Below are 15,126 nucleotides of genomic sequence, written 5' to 3' on the forward strand. Positions count from 1 at the left end.
TTAAAGAAGGGTCTAAATGAAAATATCATATTAAATATGTTTTAATTTTTAAATTATTTTGTCTTATTTTTTATTTTATTTTATTTTAATTTTCTTAATGAAAAGGAATATCATACCTCATTAAAGACTAATAAAAGATAGGAACAAGTAATTTCAAAACTTATCAAAGCTTCTCGTCTTTTTCTTCTACGGTTGAAAATTGAATGTCAACTGAGAGCCACAAGTACACATCATATTGGGTCCCAACCATCGCATAAATTTGAAGTGAAAAATAAAGATGATAATCATGAAAGAAATCAACACAAAAAGACTCAAAATCCACAACCAAAAACCCCTTCGTAATCCTTGATATGATTGTTCTTTTATGTGGCTAAAAGCCACTTTCCCAGGCGGTGCTGAGACAAGAAATTAAATGGTCGGTTTATATATATATATATATATATATAGGTGATATATATATAAATATATATTTCAAGAAAAGAAATCCTATTGTTACATTCGTTTTTGGCTGAATCTCATTGTTACATTCTATTTGACAGTTCCAGAGGTAAATAGCCTAACCACATTATAGGGTCTTTAAATAAGCCAAATTATGGTGAATCATAAAATACAACAACCAATAAGCCGCCTGGTGTAAGCAAGCTCACTGCAATGCAATCGGGTCTATATTCTGGTTTTGTTATCTGTATTCTTGGAAGTTGACATGGCCTGTTGCTTGTGCATGCTCGGCAGCCTCCTGCAAATCAAATCACATATCTCAGTATGATCCAACTAAGGAAATCATAAAGTGGGCTACCACATAGAGAAAGCTGAAGCCAGAAGAAGAGAAAAGGACCTTCTGGCCAACTACTCCAATTTGGCATACTCCACAGCGCAAGGTAAAGTTTGCAGTGTCTGTGTAACTCCTTTTCCTGAGAAATAGCAGAATGGAATCTATTATCTATATGCATAATTAATATCAATATTGCAAAATAGAAAGCGGAACAATGAAATTCACAAGGACAAAGCTACTCAAGAATTGCTTATCAAAAACAAAATTATTAAAAGAACCCTAATCCCTTCAGGAACATTTTCTTTAAGGCAAGAATTTCTTAAAGGAAAATCAGATAATTCATTGAAAGAGGCAAAAGGAAAATGATTTTAGTGCAATCATCATGATGCAAGATGGAAACAAGAAATTGTTGCAAATTTAAAATAGCCCTTGAAAACTTATCTGAGGAGAAGAAAATCAGATTCTAAAGTCCAAACGTTGGTTTGGAATGATCTAGGATGAAGATGGACTTATTTGCTAGTCTTAGTCTAATTTAGTTTCTTTATTTAATTAGAGTTATTTTATTATTTCAGTTTCTTTATGTATTTAGGAACTTTTTTTTAATTAATTTTCTTATTAGTATAGATTTTTTTTATTATTTTAATTTTCCAATATTGTTAGGCATTATTTTAATTTCCTAATGTTCTTACATGGTTTTATTATAAAAAGGATCCCTATAACCCTATGAGACAGTTGATTAATAATACAAGTATTTATTCTGAAATTAATTTTTCTCCTTTTGTGTGATGCAAATCAAAACTAAGTATTATATCTATAGAACTTAGGAGTGATTCCTAAAATCGTTCTAGTGTAATACTAGAGCCTATCTTTTAATTTTCAGTTTTATTTTCTTCCCCACCTGTCCTACGTTATATTTAGTATCAAAACAAGGTTTTCTAGCCTTTTGTCAACAGTAGTTATGTGAACACTACCATACGTGAATAGTACCCAGTTATCAAATTGTTTTATTTGGCTTAAAAAAAGTGTCATGACTACACGATCTAGAAAGAGTTTTATGGACAAAATAACTGGCAGTCAATTCGAAGAACTATTTATTCGTATGGTAAAACAAGTAGAGTCTCTTAATGTTCGGGTTAACAATATTGAGGCACCAGTATCTTGGCCTAGTAGTTCTTCAACTAATAATGTACAAGATGAGATTCCTCAAGCCAATGATAACAAATCAAGAGAAGCAGCCAGCAAAGACAATTGCTTAAATACCCTTTCCTACAACCCAGCAGACATCTAATTGGATGAGAGATATGTTTCAATTGATACATGAATGTCACAGTATTTTTGAGGACATCATAAAGAGGGTAAAGATTGAAGTACCGGATTTTGAAGGTAAGATAAATCCAACTGAATTTGCTAATTGGTTTTCTTCCATTGAAAAATAATTTGATTGGTATGAAATGGATGATCGGAGAGTAAAATTTGCTAGAATGAAACTCGTAGGTCTTGCCAAAATTTGATGGAGGGGTGTTGAAGGAGACATAAAGAGAATGGGACTCACATCCACTGGTAATTGACAAGAGATGAAAGCTAACCTTTGGAAAAAATACATGCCTACCAATTATTATGACAAGTTATGCAAGCAAGCAATTAACTTGAAGCAGAATAATATGTCAGTTGCTAAATTTATGCAAAAATTTGATGTACTGAAAACTTGAACCCAAATACTTGAAGATCCAAGATAAATACTTGCAAGATTTAAATCTGGTTTGAGGTCTGACATTATAAAGGAATCGTTACAACCCATCTAAAGCTTGGAGCAAGCTTTTCAAGTCTTTTTGGATTTGGAGGAGTATCTTGGAAGTTCCAAGAGACTTGATGCATCACTGAATCACAGCATTGGAATTAAAGCAAATCAACCATCTAATCAGCCCATTAAACTCCAAGGAATCTACTTTTGAATATTGCTGATTTTAGAGAAAAAGACCACAAATGTTTCAAGCATGGACAGCCTGGTCATATGGCATATAAGTGTCCCAAGAAAAATTTAATAGGACAAGGAGGACATCCTATTGCATTGTTTAGTGAAAAGATTAATGAAAACAATTAAAAGTTTTCTCTTTATGACAAAGAAATTCTAAAATCCAATACAAACTTCCATGAGCAAGCAACTTTATGCTATCAACTAGGTGGGATCGAGTTTTTATAAGCTAGGGGAGTTGAAGCAAGATGGAAACAAGAAATTGTTGCAAATTGAAAACAAATCAAAGGAGACAAAAATCAGATTCTAATGTCCAAACTTTGATTTGGAATAATCTAGAATGAAAACGGGCTTATTTACCTTTCAAGGATCTCAGTAGCCTTGGTCTAATTTAGTTTCCTTATTTAATTAGAATCATTTTATTATTTTAGTTTCCTTATATTTTTAGAAACTTTTATTAATTAGTTTCTTATTTAATTAGGTTTCTTATTATATTAGTTTCCTAATGTTGTTAGGTATTATTTTAGTTTTTTAATATTATTAAGTGGTTTACCATAAAAAGGATCTCTATAATCTTATGAGATAGTTGATTAATAATACAAGTATTTTTATTAGATTAATTTCTCTGGTTTTGTGTGATGCAAAGCAATACTAAGTGTGATGTCTAGAGAATTTAGGAGTGATTCCTAAAATTGTTCTAGTGTGACTAGAACCTATCTTTTAATTTTCAATATTTTTTTTCTTTCCCACCTGTTCTAAATCACGTCAAGAGTATCTGCCTTTCATTTAGCACTTGATCATCTGGCAGCAAATTATATACTGAACTAGCTATGTTCATCAACTTCCATTAATTACTTGACTATTTTAAATGAGCATGCAGATACAAATGGAAAGCTTTGCCCTCAAATTGACCTTGAAAATGTCAGTTATTAGGGTCCGAAAAAACAAATTGTCCTTCCCACGTGGCATTCTGGACATTAAGTTCAGGTCACTGTATATGAAATTTATGTTAAAAATCAGTCACTTCACATTGTTTAGCTTCTTAAAATAGGTTCTTAGTGTATAGTATCAATCTGATTGTCCCATTAAACACTTTTTATCTCTACACTTGTAGAGATAAAAACTGCCAAAAAAGCAGCATGGAGGCCAGATGGTCTACATTCTTTGATCATCTTTTTGATCATGGATAAGAAGATTCCAACTCAGGATCATAACTTGAATTCAGGAAACAGTGTACTGTCCCCTATGGGACTACATTCTTTGATCATCTGAATATGCAAATTTCGAGACTAGAAAAATTCCAGACTATATTAGCTTAAAAGAAATGCAATGTGACTGTTAAGACATTTTTGGGTAGCACTGGATCCAAAAAAAAAAAAAAAAAAAAACAAAACAAAAAAAACAAAAAATTATGTTGCTGGCCATTCATTCACGTGAGATCACTATAAAGTCATAAAACACTACCTCTGTTGATCCTTCACAAAATTAAGAGCAAGCCCCTCAACTGGTCCTATGGTCCTGTCCTTTTGTACAGAAAATATAGTTTGATCAAATTCCTCTGGAGCTCCTTCAAAGGGAGACATCTGATCAATCAAAGTGTACATAGTAAGTAATTCGTGGAGCAGAAAGTTCAAGTAAGAGTCACATGTAAATGAGGGAAATATGACTTAAAACAAATGAGGGAAATACATCAGAAACTCCAAAAAGATAAAAACCATCACTTTACACCGCTCAAACTGACATATCTATTAAATGTGCTTAAGCTAGATGTTACTTTTGTCTCCCTCCCACCCATTTCTTCCATACGTCCAAACCTAGACAAGACCATCTAGTTTGTATGGTTGGCTAGAAGATATCCCATGTTGGGCTCAACAAATGACAAAAGAAATAGAAGCTCCTGCATATGGAGCAAGGGGAATTGCCAAATCTTTCGGAATCAAATTGACAACCAACAATAATTAGAAATGGAAAATAAATTGAACAAGAAGAAGCACATACAGCTAAAGCATCATAATGCAGCCCATCGTAGATCAGCATAACCCTCTCCGAATACTTCTTTTCCTATCAAAACAAGAATGGTAGAAAAATATTCAGCAATAAAAAGTTGACAGGATTTGGATTAAGGAGAACTCACTACTAATTCTAACCTGTCCATACAAATCACATCGAGTTGTCTGGATATCATATGCCGCAATTTCACGTCCATAATAATCAGCTAATATTGATAGCTCAATAGCTCCTTCATAGCAGAATATAAAATACCAGTCAGCAGAAAAACACTTAAATGTCATAGAGACGATATATATATATATATATATATATTTAAGAGAATTCAATGTCAATGGCTATGGTTGTTCGATTTTCATATTACTGGTTGAACAGGATGAAGTTCAACAGACCTCCCCACTTCTCTGGGTCCAGAATCCATGCACAGTACTCTCCATTGGGCTTGCCAAGAAATGCTTCGGAGTATTTTGTTGGATCACTTGCCACTGTTGCAGCTATAACCTTCATAAATTAAGGGAAATGATAAACATGAAAATAAAAAAGGAAAATTATGTCATTGGTTAAGGAATACTTAATTATGAAAGAGGAAGGATATTAGTAAGTATGAACCCGTGATTCTCTTGAAGGCTCACATGCCTTGTGATGAATCAATTAGATCTAAGCAAGACAATGGCACGATTAAAAGATGAAACTTATGTTAAAGAATTCCCATCTGGCCTTCAACTTATGCTAGTAGACATAAAGCTAAATCAAAACATTGCAATGGAATATGAACTTTTCCATTGACATAATTTCAAACATAATTTGTTAAAAGGACAAATAATAACAAAAAGATTATGCTATTAAATTGCATACATTAAAGAAAAGGTCCATGGTGAAAATACGAAAAATGAAATAAATGATAATCTCAATCTAAAGTCTGACGACCTATATTATACATAACACATTCTTATCCCTTCGACATGTAGATCTTCAGTCGGATGAAATATGTGGGTGCAACTGTCATAAATACTAAGATATAAACATATGAAAAAAGTCTAATATGCAATGTTGCAAGACCACTTCCTCCTCATAGATAACTTATCAACTAAATGGATGCAAATGCAAACTACATTTGTTGATATGCACAGAGCATAACAACAGTTTCTGCAACAGACAAGTTTCAAATTATATGTGGTTGCACCATTCAAATATGCTACTGCAGCTTAAAATTTAGATTGAATTGCAAAGGAGGAACATATGAGATACCATAAAAGTATAGATTATTACCTGTCTCAATTCAGAAGCTTTCTGTTTGTCATGGTCCATGACATAGCTGTGATTGATGAAGAAAAGTTATTAATAAAGAAAGACATCAAAGTCACAAACTTGCTACACTACAAATTTCATTCCTTGCAAAAATAATGGATGAAATAGAAGGCTTGTGAAATGAAGCTTACCCAACAGCATTGAAGAGGCAACTATTGTCTGAGGGAATTACCCTTCTAACCACAATACCTTCCATATGTATGAACCTAACAATTTTAACGATCCACAGATATATTATATATTTCTTACAACAGAGGGAAAAGGAATAGTTATAAAGCAATAAGTATGTATAAGTCTTTAAGACTAATTCCTAACTAATAGGATTATCGGAAACATTATTCAAGAAAAAAAAAAAGTAGGGCGAGACCTCAAAGCTTCACAAACTAAGGCAGAAAGACCTATCAGATTCAACTATATGAATTAAATACATACACATTCAGATATTATTTTTTAAAAAATGAACTTAAAAATTAAAAAATAATGATAATAATAAAAAGAGGATGTTCAGTTATCCAAATAAACAACACAGACAAAAAGAAAGCAGGGAAAATTTTCTCAAACCCCACCTTAATAGAATTTCACAGAGGAAATCAACCGCGATTCAAAAACACAATTCAAAAGTTAATAAAAAGAACCAGCAGCTAAAATTATGAGCAACCCAGAAGCTTGAACATAGAAAATGACAAAAAGAAACATGCTTTTTCAACAAACATGAAGACAAACAACATTTTAAGCAAATCTCTAGGTCTAGTAATGGTACCAGGGATAGCTTTAAAGTAAAGAAATCGAGGAGGCAGCAAAAAGAAAAAAAATAAAAATAAAAATTGGAAACTCAATTAGAGAAATATATGTGCGTGCAAGAAAGGAATAAAATTTGGGAAATCCTCACCTTCTGTTTTAGCTATCTAGTATTTTTAAGGGTGATAAAAAGATGAAAATGGTTGGTGAGAGGGAAGCAAGGTGGTGGCTTTATCGGCTTTGGAGAATTTTGGGCTATTTGGGACGGTGGCTATGGTATTTGTTTTGATTGTCACAATTAAAAAGCAGGCGCAGAACGTTGCTTGGGATATGATTAGATGCATTTCAATTTTTGTATACCAAGTGGGTCCGTGCGCCCACTTTTCATGATATTACTTGTACACGTTCTTCCTGGCCCCCACTGATTTATTTTTGGTGGTTGGGTTCGAAATTCGAATCATATGATTAGATCTCTTAACTTGGTGCTTTTTATTTTTTAGGTGGTTGATCAAATTAGATCAAATTATTGAGGTGGGAAGGTCAAAAATCGTCACCTAAAACAACATTTTGAGTACCCCGCAAACAAAGATACTATGTAAATTAATTGTTCAAATCATCTCAATAAATATGCTTCACGTTTAAATATGACTAGACTAGATTCAAAATTCAATTAGAGTATTTTATATTTATAAAATGAACTAACATTCGAAAAGTCATATTTGACTTTGATTGAAGTGAATCGTTCTATCCATGCAGCATATAATAAAATTTCACAGAATAAGCCAAAAAAAAAAAAAAAAAAAAAGAAGATTTGTTAAAATATACAACCATACTCATTACTTTGGTTTATGATTTTATTTTATTTTTTTCAAAAAAGGAATTTTGTTTTGTCAAATTACCGGATTTCGTGTTGCCAATCCAAATTCAAGTTCTCACCTTTGCATCTTTAATTGAGGTCGAGGAAGAGTTTTAAAACTTTGTATGGGCTATAAAGATCAGAACCCTAAACTTAAAAGACCTGGGACCTTAGATTATGTATATTGGGAAGTGCCAATGATAATTAGTTAACTACATTATTCTAATCTTTCAACCAAAAAAAAAAAAAAAAAAGAAACTAAATTATTCTAATCTCAAAAACCAAAAAACGCATAAGTCCTGGTCTTTGATTAATTCTCTCTTAACCGGTTCGCTAGTGAAATCACATTGATAATGTTATAAACAACAACAATGTGAGGGAGAAAATGGATTCTCGGACTCATTCATGTTTATATTAACTCAAGCATTTGCTGGATAGCTTTTCTGTTTAGAAGGCTACAGTGATGCAATGCACTCTATCTCAATCTTTGCATCCAAAGGTAATGCTGCCACCTGATATGTCGACCGAGCTGGCGCAGGCGAAGGAAAGTCTGCAGTGCAAAATAAACCCTTTAACCTTGGCTGAATGATAAATTATACAGTTTCCATGACATCTAAAGACATGTAATAGAGTTCTTTTGCCACCGTTCAATTTTGAAACCATATTTAAAGCAAAGCAGTATGGCCAAAACTCAAAGTACTTTTTAGAAACTCACATTTAGCATAGATCTCATTAACTTTCTTGAAGTCTTTCAAGTCAGCTAACCTGCAAAAAAGAACACCAAGAGAAAAGGATTATGATCTCTTTATCTACACTTCCAGAATATAAGTAAGGAGCAAAGAGGTAAAGCATCCACACATGATTGTTGTTTTGACCACAGAAGAATAGCCGGCACCACCAGCTTTCAGTATTTCCCCCATATTTTTCAGAACCTGCAATTCAATATGGATCAATCATAAATCTATTACTAGTAGTTTAGCAACTGGATTTTCTTGCCAAAATGATACGTCCAAGAGAATGCTATAAAATTTACAACGAACAATGACAGTTTAGGAAAAGAGAAACCAATTAAGAAACATAAAATATAAATATATATATATATATATATTCAGAGAACTTCGTAAAAGAATTCATATATGCATGTCTAACTTGCAGAGAAAGCTACATGTAGCCATGAAAGAATAATTGCCACTTTTTACTAAGTCCAATGTGTCTAGAGATGTCCCCAGAGCAACCGATATCCCACTGGCAGCCAAAACCCCAAACAGGTCACATTTTTCATTTACACTAGCTTCATTGTAGTCCTTTATAATGAGGTAGCTTTTGACATTTTGCCATCAAAAACATCCTAAGAGGTATTAAAATTGAGAATGAATAACTAAAAAGCATCAGCAAATTAAGCCTGGCTGAGCCAGCTACTGAATTTCTGATACAAACCTAACTCAGAATTCAGTAGGGTAGAAAACAGGGTAATTCAACTCAAATTAGCAGATGTTTTTCATAAATTCAAAAGAAAGGTTCACTAATTCTTCAAATCATGCTAAAATAGGAAGTCAATGCACTCAACCCCAGAACGTGGTTTCATGACATAATGTATACAGGAGAAACCCTGAAACTGTGTTTTGCAAAGCCAAAGTACTATAGGACCAATTAACTTTTAAACATATACGAAAGAAGATTTTACACTTTAGAGGTCAGGTCAGTTATCACACCTGCTCCGTTTGATCTTCAACATTGTCTGATACGAACTTTCCGGTCTGTGTTTCGAGCAGAAACCGTACACATTAATAAGTACAGTGATAACACTAACACACGGACATACAGGCAGCAATAGATTATAGTAATAACTAATAAGCAAAAACCCAAGCAAACATAAAAATGATGATGTTATAAACCTCTGGAATAAGACCAAGAACGCCAGAGACATAGAGAAAGTTATTGGCTTTAATGGCCTGGGAATACGGTCCTAATGCCGCGGGAGCTTTATCTGTTTTCACAGCTTCTTTGATACCTGCAAAGGCAAAGAACAAACAAAAGAATCAAAAACCAATTACAATTTTTGTCTTAAGGATAAAAATTTCAAACAGTTAAATAAAAACAAATTGCTTCTATTGCTTTTCAAAATTAAAAATAAAAAAATAAAAAAAGTACTTGCAAATTGCATACCCAAACAAAAAAATACTAACGAATTGTGCCAAATGCCAAAGTACTGCATTCGTTAAAAATTAGTAAAAAAGTTCAGATATTTCAACAAATATTGCATAATTCAAGACTCAAACTTAGCCCCCCAACATAACCCAATCGACCATTTCAATGTTCCGGAAACAAAAAGGAGCAAATAAATTATATTCATTCAGAATCCAGAGGATTTTCCGAGGAGCCAAACAGCATGAAATTGAAGAAGAGAAAGTTGGGTGAACTTACGAGTGTCGGTGGAAATGCCCAAGCAAGCAAAGGGCGTAGAGCGCTTCATCGAAGAAGAGGATCGCCATATATTCGAGCCAGCCACAGAGGCAAAGCCCACTCCGACGGCTAAAGGAGCTCGGGTGCGCAGTGCGCCCACATCGATCGCCGGAACGTTGAAGGTCCTCGCCGCACACCATGCCATTTCTCTCTCTCTCTCTCTCTCTCTCTCTCTCTCTCACCGTCGCCTGGCTGCGTCACTACTAGGTTTGGTGGAGGAAGTGGAACTCACTCGCGCTCAATTGGAGACGTAAATTAGGCCCCCCAACCCGAATAAGCCCGGTCCAGTTCATAGCTTAGTCTAACCAAACAGGCCGAACTAGGTCCAGCCCGTACTTAATTCTTTGTAATTCTAGGTTTGTATATGCTAAAGGCTTTACAATTTCATTTTTAAATATCATTATACAAGATGCATTGAATTTAGTTGTCCGTTCTATTGAAACAAATAATAATAATAATAATAATAATAATAATAATAATAAATACAATTCTTTCAATATTCAACTACTAAAATTCAACTATTTAAATATAAATATAAATTATTAGGTATTGAATGTAGAAAAATACCTATAGACATTAAACTAACGGCATGTTTAGATAAAAATAAAATTAGTAGAAATCTAATTCCTTTTAAAAAGTAATTTTTTTTGGATGTTTATTATAAAGTGGAAAAGTATGAATCCAGGGAATTAGATTCCCACTAATGTAGGAAAATATATGGAAAAGTTGTTTATACCTATATAGATGTCATTTTAAAAATTTCAGAAAAAATAATTTTGAATTTTTTTAAAATACATATTTGTCCTTAATTTATTATACAATATTAAATTTAATTATTTATAGATCCTAACTTTCCTATTACTTCCTAAACAGACCAAGAGAAAAAATAATTCTCCAAAAACTAAACCCTGAAAAACTAAATTTCGATATTCAATTTTCCTTTTAACTTTGATACTTCCCAAACAGAGCCTAAATGGAAATCTATATATAAAATGTTAAATATAGTTGTACAAAATCAAAGGGTCATTAATTAATACTATATATATATATATATATATATATATATCTCCTCAAAATAAGATATTTAAACAAATTTTATAAGAAAAAGTAGTGGTTTTGCCACCAGACTATTCAAATATCAATAATATTGCATATTGTTTATCTTCAAAGCTAAGATGCTAATTTGATCCACCATCATCACCAGAAATCAAGTTTTTTGATAAAGCAATGCAAAAAGTTTCCTCTATATATATATATATATATATATAAAATATCATCCAACTTCTTGTCTGGTAACACGTGAAATGGATTAATTATATAAAAAATGGATTGACTCACATGCCTAACTTCGCCCACAAGTTTCTCAAAACATAACAGTTCTTGGAATTTTGTTAGACAGAAGAAACTTAATGTGATTATCTGATCAATCACAGTACTATCTTGATTGTACAATAATTGATTACGATAGCGATAGTTTTGAAATTTTGTGATTCATGGAAATTTTATCAAAATAATTTAAATTTACTTTCTTATGTGGCTCGTGATTATATTTACCATTTCTAGATTCCAATCATTTCGTCATTAGTCCAAATGGACAAATGCTTATTATTGATGAATGTCAATGGATTAACTCTCAAAACACCATGGAAAGCAAAAAAAAGTCTTATAGCAAACATGGAGAACATGAAATCGGATGAAGATGATGAAGCTTGATGTTGATTTTTGTACTAAACATATTTTCTTTGTGTTCCAATTTATAAAGAAGAATAGAATGAAAGTGAAGATATTCTTTCCTAAGTTTTCATTTTGATCATTATAGTGCATATTACTTTTCCTCTTTTCTTTCCTCAAATTCAACCTTTTATTGGGATTTCTTTATTTCGTTGGTTGAGAATGAGACCCCCCAAACAGTTCTGTCAGACTGCAGGGCTAGGAAATTAAATTACAAATAAGATGGTTAAGATTGGAAAATTTTATGGTGGGTGGTTAAAGAAACTTAAAGAACTTGAAAATATTCATGCATTTTCATTAAAAGAGAAAAATATTAGCACACCCACCAAAAGTTCAATGAAGAATTTGAATATCTCAAGCAAACCTGTCCAGCAGAAAGACACAGACTATATGACCAAAAAAAAAAAAAAAAAAAAATATTGCATTCCGTCGTGTATAAACATTTCCCACAAAAGTGAAAAAAGCATTCACTTTTCTGTTTTGGTCCGTTTGGTACCAATATTGTAATTTATGACACACTGGTATTATCATTACAAACATAGATTCTACACATAGGGCAAGAGACCTGCCTCATCAGCCATTTGTCTATGCACTCCATGTGAAAGAAATGTCCACACTTGGGAAGTCTTCTCACAGACTCTCCTTCTTTCCATTCCTTGAAATAGAAAAAAGCACCAAACAATTTAATTTAATTGCAAGAAAAACAATGAGATTTGCGTATAGAAATTAACAAAATGTTTAATTATTTGCATTCTCAATTTTTTATTTTTATTTTTTTTGCAAAGCCAACTAAAGATTGATATTGTGCACCAAACCTGTAAGCAAACTGAACAACAAAAGTCATGTGGATTATCAGGAAGTTTGCTTGAATGGTATTTCAGTGAAGGAAGTTTTTGAATGCAATGCTGAGATAACCCTTTGATTGCAGCAATGTCATAGATGTCTGATATCTCTCTGTAGTTTGTTTCCACTGTGCTAACCTGCCCAATGGATTTCATAAAATTATGATTTTCAACTTATATCACAGACACAAAATATAGAAACTAAAAATTGGCTGATTGATTACAAGACTTACTTGCCATTGATACGCTTTTAGCAATGCAGGACTTATCCATTCCATGAAAACTTTCCCATTTACCAAACTAGTTAACAGTGCAGCTTGTAAAATTATATATAAAAAAAAAAATTATGATTAAATACAAGGAATTAGATGTGTTTAATGTGTTTTTGAAAATATTAATATAATAATATAAACCAGTCTTTGAAAATGACACAGTTTTACTTGCAGAGATACATACACACGGGACAGTAGCTTAAAGTTATTACCTTTGACAATGGCTCACCATCAACCGCAGAATCCAGCAATTGAATGGCTGCAATGGCCCCTGTCAGACCTCCAATTCCAGCTCCTTTAAGAAATCCAGTCTCTGTCGTTTGGCCTTTAATGGCTCCAAGAATGGTTCCCACAATGGCTCCTCCTACACAACCAATCACCATCTTAGTTTCCACTGACAATAGCCAATAGGATGAGGATAAAATTTGACAAAAGAAAAGCATGTAATTTGCTACTCTCATCTGCTGCAGGATAATAATCTAATATATTTTTGTGAAGTAGAAGCAAGATTTATATATGTATATGCAATTTTAATTGATGGAGATAACAAATTCAAACTCAGACAGAGAAAAACAGAACTTGGCCTACTACATATCAAGCAACTACCAGTTCATGGTTTATAACCATAAAACAAAACCATATAGGAAATATGAGCAGTAAAGTGAAAAAAAAGCAAGAGAGACATACCTAATGCAAGAATGCAGGTGAAGACTGCAAAAATAATTTTCTTTACAATCAGTTTAAGCAAAGGCCTAGACGCAGATCCAGAGCCACAAGTTGCAGCCAAAACCCACAAAGAAAAAACTTCTTTGGACCTAAATGCCACTTTCATTGCTCCAGAAAACCACTCCTTCATCGTTGGACAGATAGCCGGAATCGACATGTTTGAAGAGTGAAGAGTGAGAGAGAAAAAGAGAGAGTGAGAAAGAGCAGAGCTTTGCCTCGGGAACTTGTGGAAGAAACTAAAGTATTTATAAAGGGTAAGAAGCGGAATTGGCATTTAAGAGGGCAAGCAAGGCAGGCTCACCAAATACATGCAAAATACATACATTAGCTTATTGCAAAACGAAAATGCATATATAGACCTTGAATGCTTTTGTCACAGGGCACGTGGATCATTACAATAGGTGAGTGGACAATATTATTATTATTATTATTTTTTGGCTAAAAAGACAATTCTATCTTTTTATAAGATAGCCTTGTATTTTCTAAGTCCAAGGTACCCCACACCGGTCCTCCATCCATCTTAAATATATTTTTCTCATGATTCATGAATAAGGGGATGAAGAAGGGAATGGGACATCTATTATTAGAAGGGGACTCATCCTACAAAATATCTAGCTTTTGATGTTTGGGATTTTTCCTGTAATGCTCAGCTTGCTCTTTTAGTTTGCAATCAAAGGGTACAGAACCATTCCCACCAAGTTTTTATAAAATTTTTGTTTTTGGAGTACCAATGCATATTGATCTGATGGACATAACTCCATGAACGATTTTTCTCCACCCTTTGTGCATTGAAACAAAACAAAATTAAGAATATTTTTTTAACAAGCACCACACAGACATAATTTAAAAAAAAAAAAAAAAAGAAAGAAAGAAAGAAAGAAAATCATCTTTAATTGGTCTTATATGGTTTACAAAGTAGTTTATCTGATATGAAAAGAATCACCTTTATTAATTGGTCTTATATGGTTCATAGGGTAGTTTATCTGATACGACCCCAATCTAGCAATTACTCAATGGGTCAAGTTAATCCATAGCTTGCTGTAGGCTAGAATGCAGATGAGTGGTGGGGTTATTTCTTGTAACAGATGGCAAATTTGGTTTTGTCAGTTTTTTCAGCCATTAAGATACATTAATAAAATAAAAAAAAGGTTTTGGCTTCTCAGTGGTGGACAGTAATAAAAGGGGCGGTTTAAATTCAGGACAAAAAGACAAGGGAGGAAACAAAACAAAACCAGGTGCTGGAAATGGTGGTTGCTTCTTCTGTGGGCTGATCAGGATTGGAATGGTAAGGTGCAAGTGGGACTTTAAATGTATTAATGAGAGGATATAGCTTGACATTTTTGCACAAATTGGCTTTGGATGGTTTCCTTCACCCACTACTATCTTGCTCTACTGTATTAATATTACCCAAAAAAAAAAAAAAAAGATTTAAACTCAAT

The 15,126-nt window shown here is 32.9% G+C and overlaps 3 protein-coding genes across 6 annotated transcripts; all 3 read right to left on the reverse strand.

Moving 5' to 3' along the window:
* Positions 1–453: 453 nt before the first annotated feature.
* On the reverse strand, positions 454–7,145 carry LOC107432084 (OVARIAN TUMOR DOMAIN-containing deubiquitinating enzyme 2). Of its 3 annotated transcripts, none has more exons than XM_016043147.4 (9): positions 6,949–7,145; positions 6,191–6,265; positions 6,021–6,066; positions 5,144–5,252; positions 4,892–4,983; positions 4,743–4,805; positions 4,209–4,327; positions 836–911; positions 454–736 (listed from the first exon to the last, which is right to left on the reverse strand). In XM_016043147.4, the coding sequence occupies exons 2-9, from the start codon at positions 6,253–6,255 to the stop codon at positions 680–682; spliced, it is 627 nt and encodes a 208-aa protein (XP_015898633.2). In that variant the 5' UTR covers positions 6,256–6,265; positions 6,949–7,145; the 3' UTR covers positions 454–679. The 3 variants fall into 3 exon arrangements, with proteins under 3 accessions (XP_015898633.2, XP_015898642.2, XP_015898651.2); XM_016043156.4 differs by lacking the exon at positions 6,949–7,145 and adding an exon at positions 6,820–6,885; XM_016043165.4 differs by lacking the exon at positions 6,949–7,145 and adding an exon at positions 6,626–6,755.
* A 795-nt stretch (positions 7,146–7,940) lies between these two features.
* LOC107431842 (reactive Intermediate Deaminase A, chloroplastic) lies at positions 7,941–10,339 on the reverse strand. The gene is made up of 6 exons (XM_016042851.4): positions 10,078–10,339; positions 9,549–9,664; positions 9,366–9,410; positions 8,512–8,585; positions 8,369–8,418; positions 7,941–8,203 (listed from the first exon to the last, which is right to left on the reverse strand). Exons 1-6 carry the CDS (start codon positions 10,259–10,261, stop codon positions 8,109–8,111), a joined length of 564 nt encoding a protein of 187 aa, XP_015898337.2. The 5' UTR covers positions 10,262–10,339; the 3' UTR covers positions 7,941–8,108.
* A 1,862-nt stretch (positions 10,340–12,201) lies between these two features.
* LOC107431934 (NEP1-interacting protein-like 1) lies at positions 12,202–14,007 on the reverse strand. 2 transcript variants are annotated; one of them, XM_060812092.1, is made up of 5 exons: positions 13,649–14,007; positions 13,173–13,325; positions 12,923–13,005; positions 12,663–12,827; positions 12,202–12,502 (listed from the first exon to the last, which is right to left on the reverse strand). In XM_060812092.1, exons 1-5 carry the CDS (start codon positions 13,959–13,961, stop codon positions 12,356–12,358), a joined length of 861 nt encoding a protein of 286 aa, XP_060668075.1. In that variant the 5' UTR covers positions 13,962–14,007; the 3' UTR covers positions 12,202–12,355. The 2 variants fall into 2 exon arrangements, with proteins under 2 accessions (XP_060668075.1, XP_015898462.3); XM_016042976.4 differs by lacking the exon at positions 12,923–13,005 and having other exon boundaries at positions 13,174–13,325.
* Between the last annotated feature and the right edge of the window lie 1,119 nt (positions 14,008–15,126).

The sequence above is a fragment of the Ziziphus jujuba genome, chromosome 1, assembly GCF_031755915.1.
Source record: "Ziziphus jujuba cultivar Dongzao chromosome 1, ASM3175591v1".
Taxonomy (NCBI): Eukaryota; Viridiplantae; Streptophyta; class Magnoliopsida; order Rosales; family Rhamnaceae; genus Ziziphus; species Ziziphus jujuba.